Source organism: Sarcophilus harrisii, chromosome 1, assembly GCF_902635505.1.
Source record: "Sarcophilus harrisii chromosome 1, mSarHar1.11, whole genome shotgun sequence".
In the NCBI taxonomy this organism is placed as follows: Eukaryota; Metazoa; Chordata; class Mammalia; order Dasyuromorphia; family Dasyuridae; genus Sarcophilus; species Sarcophilus harrisii.
The window spans coordinates 330,597,202-330,614,863 of NC_045426.1; the positions used below are offsets into that span (position 1 = coordinate 330,597,202).

Consider the following 17,662-nt stretch of genomic DNA (forward strand, 5'->3'; position numbering starts at 1 on the left):
ATTTAGCAAATCATTAGATTATCTGATAATCATAATGAAAGAAAAAGAAAAACCTGGACATTTTCTTTCTAGAATCATAAATGAAAACATATTAAATATAATAGAATCTGAGGAAAAAGCTAAGATAGAAAGATTCCTCAATCCCCTTTGAAAGGAACTCTAAAAAATCGTTAGTTAAAGCCCAAAGGCTCCTTCCCACATAAAAAAAAAAAAAATCGCAAGCAGCCAGAAAAAATAATTTCAAATATGAAGGGACCATAAATAGGATAATATAAGAACTGGAAGCTTCTACTAAAAATGAATGGAGATCTTGCAATACAATAATCCAAAAAGCAAATGATATAGACTTATAAACAGGAATAACTTATCCTGAACAATGGAATGTAATCTTATAGGGAAAAAAATTATCTTTAATTGAACAGAGGACTCTGAATTACTTTTGATAAAAAGACCAGTAGTAAGTAGGAACTTTGAAATGCCAACACCAGAGTCAAGAGAAACCTGGAAAAGTCAATGTATCTAAGTAACTGGTAAGAGTTATATAATAATATGGTACTAACATTCTAAGATAGAAAAAGAAACAAGTATTGCTTTAGGACCTTAAAAATCTTCAAAAGGTACTGAGGGAGCTAAATTTAAAAATTATGAGTTAAATGAAAAAAGAAAAATCCCACTAGACATTTCCTGGGAATAAGGATTTGCCACAGTTAATTCTTTTCCTTGTGACAGAGATCAGAAGTAGAAAATCAGAGGATTTGAGAAGCAGCCGAGCATCAATGAAAGAAATTTCAATGAAGAAAGGCATGAGATAATAATGGAAGGGAAAATAAGTCTGTCTGATATTTCTGGGTAGTAGGAAAAGAACAAACCAATCTCTACCCTTTGCCTCCAAATAGAACACACCAACTCCTTAACTGCTTCATTAAGACATACTCATATCACACTCATTGATAAATACCTTCAAAGTATCTTGGGAGAATAATGTGACATAAAATTTAATTAATCTTCACAGCAAATCATGGGTTCCTAACATTTTCCTGATGAGAAACAACTTATAGGAAGTACCATTATGTAATGAAAAGAACGGCAGATCTACAAAGTGACCTGGACTCTCTTCAGTTCATCTCTTTTGTCATTGAACTCATGAGCTCATCCTTTGGGGTTCAGCTTGTTCATTCAGAAAAATAAGAGGATGGGCCAGGTCAGAAGTCAGCAAACTACTGTCCTGGGCCAGATTGGCCCTTATCCTTCTGTAAGGCCTGTCCCATTTTCTCCTACAACTGAATTCCTCCTTCTGGAACATTCAGACTTCCTCTGAACTTCAAAAAACCATCCCCTTCCCTTCCTTTTCAAGAGCCATCTTCCTCTTCTAGAAAGTAAACGTGTTGAAGATAGCAATTATTTTTCTTTTCTGTATCCCAGTGCTTGGGACAAAGTGAACATTCAAATAAAACAAGCACTTATTAAATACTTGCCAAGTTTGAGGCATTGTGCTAAGTGCTGGGGATACAAAGAAAGACAAAAACAGTCCCTGCCCTCAAAAAGCTCACATTCAAATAGGAGAGACCTCATGTAAATGACTTGGTAAGTGCATGATCAACACAGAGTGGAGGGAGGCCAGTTTCTGAGGGAAGGCACTGGCAGCTAGAAGGATGAAAGAAGACACACCAGGAAAAGCTTCCAGCAGAAAGTGGGATATTCTCTAATAGTTGGAAAATTCTTGCTTTTGCTAAATCAAAACTTGTCTTCTTGTAATGGGAAATGAATATGTCTCATGAAGTAGCCCATTTCATTTCTATGTAGCTAGCTTTGTTAAAAGGATCTACTACCTATATGTTAAACTGGTCTATTTTACCACGACATCCCACTGTTCCTAATCATGCCTTTCTACTATGGCATGCAAAGATGACTTCCTAACAAGGAGTATATTAAAAAAAATCATTCAAGAAATGGAGTAGAAGAAAAAGGTGGTTAAATAGTCTGAGTTGAGAGATAACATATGGAAATGCCAAGTATTGCGTATGTACTCAAGGAAAATTAAAAAACTTAAAGGTAAGGCTCCTAGCACACTAGACTACAATAGATTTAAGGGAGGACACATAAAAGAAATGCACAATAAAACGTAGATGGATTATGATCTAAATTGTTAGAGGGACCACCACATTAATAGGATCATGAAACTCAAGACTATTAATAATGAGATGGAGGACAACTTTACTTTCTTTAGAAAATATACTGTTTCATTATATTTTGGTAGTCTATTTAAATTCTTCTTAGCACCAGCTTTAGTAGCTAGGAAAATATTATATTTACTGATCTAATTATTTTAAAATAATTTCATTTCACTAATTTTCCCATATTAAGATTTTTATACTATTCTATCACTGTTAGAAGAGATACTTGTTCCAATGAATTGGTGCCTATTTCCTTGCTGTTTTAAACCTGCCGCTTACATTTCTATTTATCTAAACTTTACCCAGTATTGTGTTTCCTAAATTTTTTAAAATGAAAGTTTAATTTGCTCTAAACAGAAAGCAAAAACCTTTATTTCCTAAATGCATAATAAAAACTAAATACTCTGACCCAGAAATGGAAAAACAAACCCAAACAATAATTTTTCAAGTAAAAACGTTGTCTTAACAACATTTATATTATGTAATATATATTTCTGGTAAGTTCCAAAAGTTATAGTATAAATATTAACCAGAAGATTATACAATGCTTTAATTTGATTCATATAAGCAAATTCCAACTCCCCCAACAAAAACCAAAAGCTACAATAACTTTAAGCCACAGCCATACCCGTGTGCATGCACTCATGTGAAAATATCACACATACTAAATTGCACTAAGGCCGTGACAACATGCAACTTAGTAATGTGCAATATCTCCACTAGAGCAAGCAGAATGAGAACATCAAGGAAGAAGGGCATGGTATGCACATTGAGGAGAAAAACATGCTTCTAGGGGAAAGGAAAATGGCACAGGCAAAGATGTACATGCCGCTAACTCAGGGAAATCCATGAGCTCAAAATCAAATATTTTCATTCATTCAGCAAACTAACAATTAAAAAATTAGAATAAATTAAGATTCAAGACTATGAGATTAGTGAGTCTATAAAATAAACTATATACTTCAGAATGGAAAGCTTGAAGGATGAAGAAGCTTTCAATATCTGGTAATGCAATTAACTATCAATAATAATCCATTCCACTTAAATTATTATTGGCTTACAAATAATTCAGATTTTTCTACTTTGTTGAAGCATTAAGATTAATAACTGATTGTGCACATCTGATTTTACATTCTAAAGCCAAATTGTATATTGGAGAAATTACAATGGTAATGACGTTTTTAAAGTCTTATTTCAAGAGTTCCTCTTTCCCAACTTATATTGATGCATCACATAAATGCTTCTATGAAGGAGAATTAGATTTCTCTTGAAAATGGATCTTCTTGCTATCCTGTCCACAAGAGAGTTGTCAATGGTATGGAAGAAGGTGCTTCAGTGACACCCTGAATCTTCATGACATTCAAATTTTCCTAAATTTATGCTGTTTGTATAGCCAGTGAAAACATTAACATTAAGACTTTAGTCTTAGGGACTGCTAGAATGATCTTTAATTACCATTCTGAGATTTATACAAATTTGAAAAAGCTATCTTAAAAAAACCTTAAAATAATTATCAGGATGCCCAAATTTTACAATGTTCTCTGAATAATATAGATATATCTAGTATAAACGAACATCATTAATTTAGGGAAATACATTTGGTTATATTTTAAATGTTTATTAAAAGTGAACTGATCAAAGCATCAGAGGATTTTGCTTTGATATAACATGTCTTGAATATAGGTTAATAGAGTTAAACTTCATTTTTGGTATATGTAATTGTATTATGCAGTTTGGGTTTAGCATTTATAATATTACTATATTAATTGAAAAGAATTTGTTTAAAAATCTTACTTGTCCCTTGTTTCTCATCTGAAGGGAAACTCTGGAAAAACATGGATTCTACCAGAGAAGAGAGACTTTGCACTAAAAAACCTATTATACAGCTTCATTTTGAAAAATAACAAAAAAAGTTAAAACTTCATTTTCTAAACATAGTACATATTTTTAATAAACCAAAATTTTAGAAAAGGCCATTAATTGTTCATTTCAGCTTAGTGAGTAGGATCATCTTTGGTTTCCAAATTTTCAAGCTGACTCTTAAATGTTATTTTCATGTAACCAAAATGACCAAATATCTATCACAAAGTATTACATGTAACTAAAATCTTGCTTCAAGATCCTTATATAGAACATACATTTCAGTGACATTCAGTAAACCTGGCTTTTCTATATATTTAATATTTGTGATGTGCCCTATTTCCTCTGTTTCATTTATCTGAATCCCGTCTTTTATGTCAAGGTCTATATGAATCCTTTTTCCATGCAAATTTCAATCAGTTTTTTTTTTCACTGAGATCACCTATTGAACTTCTACTCAGTCTTTGAAGTACAATTAAAATTCTACCTCCAAAGTGAAGCCATCTCTAATTTTCCCCACTGCTAATACTGTTTTTCTGGGGACTGTACATAAAACTTTTTTTCCTGTTAGACATTCTAATGCAGTCTTAATGTGATATCTTATATTTAACTGCTTATATGAGGGCTATGGATTCAATGGGGGTAGAAACTATGTATTATATAAATCTGCTTTTCTTCCATAGCTTATCATGGTGTTTTGCAAACAGTAAGTGATTAATAAATGTCTGGTGAATGAATTTCTCCCAATGAAATCATTCATCTAAGAAATAATTTATACACAGTTTTGTGGAGGTTACAAAAATGTAAAGGACATAGTCGCTTGCCCCCAGGGAGCTTCCAATCTAGTAGGAGAGCTAAGAAATGTGTACATATAATTACAATACAAAGCAAAATAAAACTTTTATGAGAGCTACAGATAATAAATATTATAGATGTTCAGTACAGAGAAAGATTACATCTAGATGAGGTGATCATGGAAAACTTTATAGAGACATTATGCCATTTAAATTTATTTTCAGTAGGCAGAGGAAACAGAATGAGCAAAGGTAAAGAGGCAGGAAACTTCCAAGCATGATCCAGTTTTGCTAGGGATGAGTACTTCTAACAAGAATAATGGAAGACAAGACTGGAAATACGGGTTAGGGTTAGATAATCAAGAGTTTTGACTGCTAAGAAAGGAGTTTGGATTTTATTTGGTAGATAATGGGGAATCAAATGAGTGGGGACTATTTGATTTTTATCTTTGTATTCTTATTTTTGTTCAGGAAGGTGACATATTTAAATTTAAAACTGAAGAAATGATTTATTTTAACTTCCTTCTTTTAAAGAAACTGAGGCTGGAGAAATTAACTGATTTATCAAAGTTATTTTCCTAGTTAAAGGCAAAATAAAGACAGAACGCAAATCTTTCAACTCCTAATCTAAAGCTCTTTCCCCAAAATTCTACAAAAATTAGCCCAGGGACAATGTGAAGGATAAACAGGAATTGGCAGAAACTTTAAGTGAATTACTGCTATATCCCAGATATGAAGCAATTAAATTATCTACTACTATATCTCAGATATGAAGCAATTAAATTATCTGAGTAGGAAGGAATAGTAGTGAGAATGAAAAAGAAGCAGCATATGTGAAAGACTGAAGGACACATTGACAAAAGTATAAAATCTTAAAGAATTAGAAAAGGCTTTATAAACTACCTAACTAAGCACTGCCCCCCTGAGGAAACGTCTCCCACATCTCTGATTTGATATTTGGTTGTATGGAGTAGGAAAGAAGAAAGAATAAAAAAGTTACTTTGGGGGAGATCAAGAAGACTCATTCAACTAGTAATAACTGATGCTCTAACCCCAGCCCTTCTCAGAGGCTGCATTTGGAATCCTCCTCTCTTCCCTTGGAAATTACTGTGGCAAAACCTACTGACAAACACCTCAGTCACCAAATCACCTTAAGAAAACTCAGCCACCAGCTCTCCATTATGAAGGACTGTCTTGGTTGATGGAAGGCAGGTAAATGGTAATAGACTGTCATACAAGGGACAGAGAATCCATTCTTCCTTGTGCCTGCCATTACTGTATTTAAAAAATGACCTAAACTAGTCCGTGACTTCTTCATAACCACTAAACACCCAGGTTCTTGCATGTGGATGGAAGAGGGAACTACAGCTAACACTCAGGTCTCTGCTCAGGAACATGCAATCCTAGAAACTCTCAGGGTCTACATGTGGACACCAGCTTGCTCAGGAATCTACTGCCACATTCAGAAGCACAAATGTTTTCACCTTGCTTTATCAAACCATTGAATAACAATGTATCAGCTCTCCAGAAATGGTGAATGTCCATTCTAGGCCTTTTGTTGCCAAGGTCCCATCCAGGACAAGCTGTTGTACACCAGGTCCAAATTTGAGATTAGGAATAAAAGGAAGAAGAGAGGGAAGGAGGAATGAAGGAAAAGGAGGGAAAGAAGGAAGGAGAAAGGAAAAGGAAGAAAGGAGGGAGGGAGGGAAGGAAAGAGGGAGAGGAGAGAGGGAAGGACAGAGGGAGGGAGGAAAGAAGGAAAGAGGGAAAGGAAGGAAAGAAAAAGGGAAGAGTGAAGGAAGGAGGGAGAGGAGGAAGGGAAGGAGAGAGAGAGAGAAGGAGGAAGAGAAGAAAAGAAGGAAAGAAGGAAGGAAGGAGGGAAGGAAGGAGGGAAGGAGGGAGAGAAGAAAACCAAACCCAAAGGTTTGGCATTGAGTAAGAATTCCTTTAGATCCAAACACTTACCAAAAACAGATGAAGGATCTTATGCCTTGCTGCCTCTAATCTTCTGTCCACTTTTTTTTGAAGAGAGGATAGAATTTCATTCTTCTGCTATCACAGGCCCCCAGGGAATGAGATCCTCAGTCTCTTGAATAGTCTTATGACTAACAAACTCCCCCTTCCTTCATCCTTCATACCTGGTACTGAGAAGCAAATTACCTTCCCTGCTACCATTCCTTGGCTCTCTCTCTCCTTCTCTGTCTCTTTCTCTTATTCTATCATTAACAAACTCTTTTTATCATCTCTCTTCCTTTGATATCCTTTCAACATTGCTTTTAAAGAATATCTCTGAAAGATACTACATCCTTGGTCATCCCATAAAGCAGGGCTTTTTAACCTTTTTTTTCATATTCAACCCCTTTTCACCTGAGAAATTTTTATGACCCCAGGTATGTAGGTAGATAAATTAGATATATAAATCAAATATTTCCTGATAATAAATCATAACTATGCAACTCCCACATTCAGTTATGAGACCCCATAAAGAGTTGCAAACTACAGTTTAAGAAGGTAGGGACACAATGGGGTAAAAAAGGACAATAGTATGCTCCTCATTGTCAATTTCCAGAGCTCTTCCTTCTATAACTATCATTTCTCTTTTGAGATTCATCAGTCTCTGTCTCCCTGTTTGGATCCACATTTTGTACTCTAGTGGCCTCTGGATCACTCTCTTACTCCTCTCTGCCAAGTCTAGAACCCAATTTTCATTTTCTCTTTCCATCCCAACTCCTAAAGTTGTAGTATATTCTAACATTCTCTAAAATACTTTGGTCTCCTAGTCTATTAACCATTAATCTGTGAATCTGAACTCTGAAATTCCTTTCTCTGATCATAATGTCCTATTTTCCCTATCTCATTTCTCCTAAACCTCTTTTTCACCCATAACATGATTTCTAACACCTCCATTCCTATACTCTCAGCTCTCCTACTTTTTGTCATATTAGAGATGTATTTTCCATCCCCTTGAGCCCCAACCCTGTAACTGATTAGGTAAACTATACACTGACTCTTCCTACTCTTGAACTCCTGCCTCTGTGAGCATTCCACAGAGTTCTTGTCTTGGGTCCTCTTTCTCCTCAAAGCTGTCTCTCAGTAACCTGGTCAGTTTGTCTGGTTAAACTATCATCTCTAAGCAGATGACTCCTAGAATTATGTATTTAGTCTCAGTCTCTCCCTGGAGCGTCAGTCCAGTTGCTAAATAGGCATTTCAAAAAGGGTTCATCTTAAATGCAACATGTCTAAAACAATTTATTAGCAACTTTCTTAAAGTGTTACTTTATTTTTTAAAGCATAGTGACTTTTTAAAATGCTTTTTTTTTTGTTTCAATTTTTTTCTCCCTATACCTTTTCCTACCCAATGAGAAGGCTAGAAAACAAACCTATTACAGATATATATATATATTATATATCATGCAAAATAAAGGTCCATTTTAGTCATGTCCCATCCTATTCCACCCCTATCCCCCCCAAAAAAAGGTTAGGAAAAATATGTTTCAATCTGTAGTCTGAATCTATCAGAGTTCTCTCTCTGGAGGTAGAGAGTACTTCCTCTCAACCTGTGATGGGTTATTATGGTGATCAGACTTATAAAATCTTTAAGTTGATTTTCTTTACATTATTACTGGACTGTTTAGATTGTTTTCCTGGTTCTGCTCATTTCACTTTGCTTCAGTTTATAAAGGTCTTCTCAGGTTTTTCTGAAGTCATCCTCTTCATTAATTCTTACAGCATAATTGCTTTCCATCACAATCATATACCACAACTTGTATAGTCTTTTCCCAATTGATGGGCATCTCCTCAGTTTTCAATTCTTTGCTGAAACAGCTGCTGAAAGCATTTTTTGGTATATAAGTCCTTTTCCTCAATACTCTCTTTAGGGAATAGCCCCAGTATGGTACTTCTGGGTCAAAGGGAATGCACAGTTTAAATAGCCCTGGTGGCACACAAACTTGTTATCTTTTCCCTAAACCTCTTCTCTTCCAAACTTCCTTATTTCTGTTTAAGGCACCAATGTCCTACTAATTTCACAGGCTTATTAACTTGGTTATTGTTCTTGACTCCTCACTCTACCTTATTCTCCACATCCCATCTTGCCATGTCTCTTGTCAAATCTCTCATATTCAACTCCTCTCTCTTCATACAACTAGCTACCACCTTGGTTCAGGCCCTCCTCTCCTCTGGTCTAAAGTTTTACAATAGCCTCTTGGCTCAAGTTTCATTCTACTTTATGCTAAACTCTTCAGCCAGAGTAATTTTCCTTAGACATAGTTGTGACCAGGTAACTTCCCTACTCAATTCTAGGGGTTTCCCTATTGTCTCTAAAATAAAATATAAATTCCTCTGATTATCTTGTAAAGCAATGAACAACCTACCTACCTCACCTATCTTTCAAAACTCTCTGATACCACTTGAACAACTTCAACCTGCAACCCAGTCAAGTAGCCTGTGTTCCTCACTTACAACACAACATTTCCAAACTCTGCTTCTTTGTACTGGGTGTCCTACATGGACATGCGATCTTTCCTTCCTTCTGCCTCAGAGTTACTCTCTTCATTTAAGATTTTGCTCAGACACCATTTTCTGCATAAAGCTTTTCCTGATCCCTTGAACTATTAGTACTCCTTTCTTCCAATATAACTTTTATTCAACTATTTGTCTATGTAGAATATATTTATTAATTTTATAATTATGCTAGTTATATTTATATGTAGTCAATCCATAAGCATTTTATTAAGCACCTATGTCAGATACTCTGCTAAGAGTTGGAAATACAAAGAAAGTTTAAGAACAATCCTTGCTCTTAAGGAACATGTAGTTTAATAGGATATTTCTAATTTGTTTCTTCCATTAGAATGTTAGCTCAATGTGTAGATGTAGAGAGATGGTTTCTGCTTCTTTCCTTTTTCTATTTGTATCCCTAGTACCTGACAAAAAATGCCTCACACATACCAGGCAAATATATACTTGACTGACTGAATATTTTTGTTTCCTACTTTCATTTACAACTTAACCCAGAACTCTGAGTTACTTCCTCTACCCATTTTCTCTTATCCTTGTTTTGTATGCTGTTAAATTGTTTTGGAAGAAGTCATATAATGACACCAAATGGATCTACTATGAAATTATGTAACCAAATCGCACCTGGATCCTCACTGATACATAACAATGCTTTCTGGCTTATGGGAGTAAAGATATCAAATTTAAGCATATGGGCTAAAGAGGCTTTTAACTTCATCTCATGCAAGGATTAACAGAAATAGTAACAACATAATAAAAGATTTACCGAGAAGAATATCAACATAAAAGGACTATTTGCCAAGGATTAGTTACAATGTAAGCATAGAACTGAAAAAACCTCTACTGAAGCTTGGCTCTGTCCACCTTGAAACCTGACATTAGGTAGTCAAGAAAGAAATATTTATACCAACTTGTCTTGCTTTATACATTGTGAAACTCATAGTCAAATTATCAATACAAAACATATAGTAAAGATATCCTAACAGAGCTGAGGTAATTATATATAATTTAGTTGTTTAATATATATTTCAGAGGGCTACAATGTGAAATGGATATATATGACTGAGATTTTCATGATAATAGCCTTGTTACCTAATGCTCACTGTTGCACACATAAACTTTTATTACAGAAAGACACTGGAAATGTGTAATTATTGGTCAGGTTTGATGGCAGTATGACTTTTTCATTCTACTCACACTCTTGAAATTAAGTGTCAAGACCCTGTAAAGTTGTCCTAAGGGTTTCCACAGAGCATGGTGAAGAAACGAGATGCCCATTTCTTTCTGTATTTTATGCAACACTCTTCTAACCTTGTACTTCTTTCCAACCAATTCTTTTCTTTCATCTCTTGTGGAATATGATAGTTAATAAAAGGGCAAAGTTAGGAGGAGATTATAATGAGATTCACAGCTACTTTTAAAATCTTCCTCTTTCACAAAATGTTTCCAGAAAGACTTTAACCTTTCAGCTCCACCTGTCTAACTCCTGTTTGTCCTGACCCTTTCTGACTATTTACCCTGAAATGTCATCTCTTTCACAGAACTGTATTTATCTTTATTAATGAAGCTCAACATTGTTTTATATCACAACCATTGTGTAATCTTATCTCTCATTCTGAATTGCAAATTCTCTGAAAGCAAGAATCATGTTTCTTTATCCTGTATTCCCCATAATAACTGGCACAGATGTGAGTGCTTAACTCCACAGTAATTTAATCACACACAAATATAAGCTTTCAAGTCCTGGTGCTCCCACCCCATAGTCAGGACAGAATACTCTAATTGGCCTGATATTTGAATCCTTCTATAATATGTATATCCTCTATCTCTTCAACATGGCCCATGCCCATTTCCCTATGTGAAACCGCTATTTAGGCAAACTGGCCTATTTCCTGACTCCCAGAAATTGTCATGAATCCGCAAACCTCCATGTCTGTTCATGGTGCTCCTCTAGTTTGAAAAGATCTCTTGTTCTCTTTGTTTATCTAAGCCCTATCTTTTCTCCAAGGCTAACACAAGTCCTAGTTGCTACATGAAGTGACTAAAAATCCATTGGCCTCTTTTCTGAAATTCAATAGCCTTTATTAATTATAATTACTCATTTGGTATTCAGTACTGTCTATCTTATATTGTTACTTCTCTTTTCTACCTTTATCTAATCTCCCTCTCGGCTCCTTGAGGGCAGAGGATGTTGTTCAAAAGTTCTCAATAAATTATTTATTGTTGATGTTGATGGAGAGATCATGACCATTACATTCTCAGGTGACATCATATTAAGACACTTCTGTCTTGCACAATAAAATATGAATATAAATGACCTTCAGTGGAATAAATTGTTAAAAGTAAACATATTAAAAATACTAGATGGTTGTTTGGGCATAATTGAAAACAATTTATGAGAAAAATTAAGCTGACCAATTTGCCTCTAATTTTTAAAAAAGTAAATTTGATAGTTTGAGAAGATAATGATGACTACTATAGTTAATTTTGGTAAAAATCTTAGTGCAAATACCAATGTCCAATTCTGTGTTCCCATAAAGGCTTAAGGAGAGCAAAAAAAAGATAATCAAAAAGAACTGACACATAGAACTAAGAAGGAGTTAAAACAACTGAGGTTACTTAAATTGAAGAAAACTCTGAGGAATGATTCAATAATAAATATAGAAAAGATGTGAGGTATCTGTTCCCTTCCTATTAAAAAAAAAAAAAGAATAGATTATAGAAAGAGGGATTTGGATATTAGGAAGACATTTCTCACAGTAAGAGAGTAATAACAAAATATCCTGATTTTTAAAAATGAAAATCTAGTGTATAAACTATTTGTCAGGGAATTTGGCTTCCGCTATAGTGGCAACATTTTAGAATGGATTATTTTAAAATTAGTTTTATGTGCTTTATATCACACTTTTTTTTTCTTACTTGACAGTCTTTTGTGTTTTCCCCATACACAAGATGGGGAGGTCAAAGTTAGACAAAAAGTACAGCTTGTTAAGTTTAGAGCTGACAATGACTAGATTAAAAACAATAGACATAAATTGGGTGAATGTCAGTTTGGGAGAAGGTCCATAAAAAAATTTCCTTAACTATGCACTAACCAACTTTTTCAAAATCAATAGTTTAGACAAGCATTAATGGAATATTTATCAAATATGCAGAGCACAGGAAACAAGGAAGTATAATTAATAAGTTGGATGACAGAATAAGGATTCAAAATATTGGAGCATAAATTATAGGACTGAATCAAATGAAATTGAAAAGAGAAAAATATAAACTTTTTTAAATAGTTGGGTTCAAGAAAATAATTTTAAAAATATCTGAGGACTTTAACAAACTTCAAGCTTAGTATGAGTCAAAAGTATAAAATACGGCAATCCAAAATGCTAATGTAATCTGATAAGGTATCAAGAAAGGCATCATGTCTGCAATTTGAATGGTGATATTCTTAATTCTTTGTTGCCACATGCCACAATTCTATAGTCAGACCACACCTGGAGTATTGTGTTCAGCTATAGGCACCCTATTTCAGAAATAATATTAAAAATTGGAGAATATCCAAAAGAGGACAATCAGGATGATGAAGGAGGCCATAATGTATGAGTACTAGGTGAGGGCACCACAGATCTTTACCACAGAGAAGAGTCTTAAGAGGAAAGGAAATGAAGAGAAGAAAAGACTTAAAAAAACTTTTAATGATAATTTTTAAATAGCTGAAGGTTGGAAAAAGAGCTAAACTTGGTTTACTTGGCTACAGAAAACACAGAGATAAAAAGGACGGAAGCTGCAGAGGCGAAGATTTGAGCTTCATACAAAGAAATTTTTCCTTAAAATTAGAGCTACAGGAAAGCATGATGGATTGCCACAAGAGGTAATCAATTTCTCTTTTTCAGAGATCTTCTAAGGAAGGATGGATGACCACTCAGAGATATTGTATTAAGGATTCTTGTATACCCTTTCTATTCTGAGATTCCATGAAATGGCTTATTAAAAAAAAAAAAAAAATTGTGGTGCTTTCTTTTTGGTAACCCTTTAAAGACAGGGCAGATTCTTATTTGTCTAAGAGAGCTTCAGACAAAAGAATATACTAGATGAATTGTTTACATTCCCTAATGTGAGTTCCACAAAGGCAGGGACTGCTTTCCATTTTTGTCATTGTATCTCAATAAGCTAGGGCATACTCTTGCCCTTATTGTCCCTTGAAATGAATACTTATCTCATGAAATGTTAAACAATGGGCTTCACTTTATTATGGTGCTATTTACTTTCTGAAACTCTATTTTCATTTTCTTGTTAGACAAATGTTAAAAAGATAACTTTCTTCTAATACAATGTTCCCCATGTTTTTCAGTATTAATGGCAGAAGTAGCTAATCTCTTGACTAATTAATAGCAAATCTAGGAGAAAAATGAACCGTGCCAAACTTTTTTTTTCCATTAAAGTTTTCATTTCTCATTCTTTTACCTGAATGAATTTGTAAATACAGCAACTGCTGTATAAACTGCTCAATATAAGAGTAATAATAAGACAAAGTAAAATAAAATGAGTTTCAAATGATTAAGTAGTTTTTCAATGTGATGAGAAAAGCAGATATTGTCTTCCTTACCTTATGGCCTCTTCCACAGATTGACCAACTATGTTAGATGAAGGGCCTGGCTGAGACAGTGGTGTCAGACTAATTACCCACTTCACTGGTTTATAATATTCATCACTGGAACTTAATAAATAAAATAGTGTGGTCAAGAAAATTACCTGTAAAACAAATCAGAGTTTATGAAGACAAGATGAAAATAATAACATGAAAATAAACAGACCACTTAAGAGAGTCAGGAAATGTCGATAATGTAACAGCCATTTAAAATTATATGCCTCAAAAGATTTTTGATCCATCCTAATGAATTCCTTTCTCCATTCTTTCAGAGCTATGAAAGAAAAAAAAATTCAAAGGACTTTTCAAATCTCAAATATTGTGATTCTATGAAATTAAAATAATTATGAACATATCACACACCCAACAAATGGACAAAGATGGAAACTGTCAATTCTGGAGAGGCTGTAGGAAGAGAGGCACAATAAAATATTGTTGCTGAAGCTGGTCTAATTATTCTAGAAAATGGTTTAGAATCATGTAAGGAAAATTACTAAACTCTTTTTAATTCTCTGAGTGATTTCACTACTAGACATAACCCCCAAGAAGGTCTGTGAAAAACAGAAAAAGTTTCACATATTCCAAAATATTCATAACAGTATTTATTGAAATTTCAAAAAACTGGAAACAAAATGATATGTCTACTAAGGTATATGAATCATGAATGTATCAGAAGATAATTGTGCTTTACAAAAATTAAATATGAAGAACTTAGAGACACATTGGGAAGACCTGCAAAAAATGCAGAATGAAGAACCAAGAGCATATACACAAATCCCTTAAATAATACATATGAAGACAAACACTAAATGACAAAATTTAAAATTAAACAGGATGGTCAATATTTTAAAATCTTTTAAATTGATGCTTTTTGTCTTTTTATCATGGTTATTTTGAGGAACTACTCTGCCTTCATCAGATTAAATCTATTTCATGAAACCAAGAAAAACAAATTAAATAAACTTTTTCTTATTTATAAGGGACTATTAAGTCTAGATAGGAAAGAGGTTCAGAAAAGATTGGATCTTCTTAATGACTGTGATCTAAAGACAAATGACACCAACAAAAGTTTTATTTATTTATTTTTGCTGAGGCAATTGGGGTTAAGTGACTTACCCAGGGTCACACAGCTAGGAAGATCATCACATTTAAACAAAATGGGTCAATAAAACAAACAAAAATGAGAGGAAAGGAAGGCAGAGGAAATTGTTTTTGTTGAGGCAATTTCATGAGTAGGCCCTAAGCTCTGAATGACAAATTTTCAGATTGAGGATTAAAAAATACCCCAGCTAAGGATTGTTTTAATTCTGGCTCTGAAGCCTCTTACAACATATTGAATCCTGGTTTAGCCTCAAACAGAACTTTCTGTGTATCCTCAGATACTGGCCCTTTTTACTCAGATACTTGGCCCTTTTACCCATTCTGAACTTTTCAAACAATCTTCTTTTCTCAGACTTCTAGGGATATTAACTAGACTACTACTTGTTCTGTGGTAGACTAGTAGCAAATACTGCTAGATTTCTTTTGTAAATTAACCAGCAAACGGCAACCAGAAGCTACCCACCTATGCCTTTGTCTCCAGGACCCCACACTAGGCCCTGCAGCATTGTCCCAGCTACAAAGCAGAGGCAGGAGCAGCCAGGTGTCAGAGTCATTTTCCTTTCCTTAGTTTGTACATTCAAGGACTTTGTTTTGCTTTACTTCTTACTATACTATGAATTCTTCTTTAAATACTTTCTTTCTTGGATTCTTTTTGACATGTGGAAAGAAAACTAGCCCTAGAATCAGAACATTGAAGTTCAAGACTGAATGCTGATATTTACTAGGAATGATGTCAGGTAAGTCCCTTAGCCTTTTGAGCACCACTTGTTTCATCCGTAAAATGAGGTTTTACTTACTTCACACCATTATTGTGAAGAAAGTACTTGGTAAACCATGCATTTGTTTTCCAAAACTCCTAATCTGGGCCTCTCTTAACAGTGCTCCCTTTTAGTCAACCTCTAGTCTTTCTTTCCCTCTACAAGCTACCCTATGGACCACTGTCAGATTAATCCAGTCATGCTATTCAATTGCCTTAAAACCTCAATATCCAAAGAACATGCTGCTGTTTACTTCCTGTGTGATTCTGGGCAAGTTTAATCCACTTCCCTTTACTAGCTTTAGTTCCTTTTCTTAAAATAAGAGATCTGAACTATTTGGTCTCTAAGATCCCTCCCAGCTCTAAAGTTAGGATCCTATGATACTCTTCAGGCTGACATCCAATGTTCTCTGCAATATGGCTCTAGTTTTATTTCCTACTACTCCTTTAAAATTTCAACAAATTGCCCCTACTCATTATTCTCTGAATAAATCCTGTGTTGTCCAGTCTTTATTGATATTGTTCCCTCATCCTGTCAAAATCCTATATATTCTTGAAGGTCTAGCTCCAAAGTGATCCTTCTTCATGAAGTCTTCCCTGAATTGGAAAGGATTTCTTCTCTTTGAAGGTATAAATGATATTGTTCTGTAACTCTTCAATGGCACTCAATGATCTGTTTTGTACTTTGCCTTTACTTTTCTATTTATTTATTCTTAAAAAAACTAAATAAACTTTTGAGGGAAAGAGCTCTGTGTTAGAAGTCTTACAAGTTGCTAAGTAAGTGGAATTGAGGAAACAATGGTTAAATCTAGTTTAGCATTGATTTAATCCTACAACAAATAATGGTTTCCTAGTGATATAATGATTGGTGAATACTCAGTGTGGAATATATAAAGAGGAGCTGTCAGGGCCAGAAAGGACAAGTCCACTAGAAGCTTTCTGAGGCTGAGACAGATTCACTCCATCTTCCACCTTTGTTCTGGCTGGAGGCTGAAGCTGGCAGAGGCAAAGGACTTTGCAGCAGGAGCTCTTGGAACCAAGGAGAGAAATAGGTCTCTAAGAAAGCTAACCGGGCCCAAGGAAAGAGACTCCTGGCTGCATTTGGGGTGATTAAACTGAATTGAAACGAAGGCTGCCTCCAGAAGTCCCCCAAGAAACCTGCTCCCAGAGAACATTATATTTTAGAGAAGAACATTACAGCTCTGTATCCCTCATGATACTAAGCAAAGTAATCTTTGTATTGAATATCTACATAATAAAGTCACTTTGAGATGTATAGTACCACACTTGACTTAAGAGTTCAAAGTCCTGGATCACAGTCACAGAAAATTCTGACCCTTTCTAGCTCTATGATGACAAGTGGCTCACCTAGACTCTCTGAGACTTTTTCTCTATTTGTAAATTGATGATATTAATACTTATATAATCCAACAAAGCCATGAATCAGAAAGTTCTTTGTAAGCTATAAAGGAAAATGCAAAGCTTTTAATAATTATGTCTTACTAAGCAGTTCTATAGCATTATTTTTAAAATTCAACATTTCCAAATATTTGGATAACATCCTGAAAATTTCCAGCAGATAATAAATTTCAAAAGAAATTTGAATGGCAAACCTTTGGTTAAATCTTCAATTTAATATTTCATACTAAAATTGAGCTAAAATTTGATGGCTACTTCCTTTTCAAATTTTTGTGAGATGAAGAAGTAGAGAGAGTGAAAAAAAAAAGTATCTTTTAAAAAATAAACAAATGTATTTGGAAAGAAAATGAAGGCCCATAAGAAGAACAGTGTAGACTGAAAAGGAAGTGTAGGGAAT

The 17,662-nt window shown here is 34.4% G+C and overlaps 1 protein-coding gene across 2 annotated transcripts in view; it reads right to left on the reverse strand.

Moving 5' to 3' along the window:
- Window positions 1-17,662, reverse strand: part of TMEM245 (transmembrane protein 245) — a 94,287-nt gene that overhangs the window by 23,460 nt on the left and 53,165 nt on the right. For both annotated transcript variants that reach the window (XM_031945555.1, XM_031945554.1), the window contains one exon: window positions 13,947-14,092. In XM_031945555.1, the coding sequence (XP_031801415.1) occupies window positions 13,947-14,092 (146 nt within the window). The remainder of the gene's footprint in view (window positions 1-13,946; window positions 14,093-17,662) is intronic.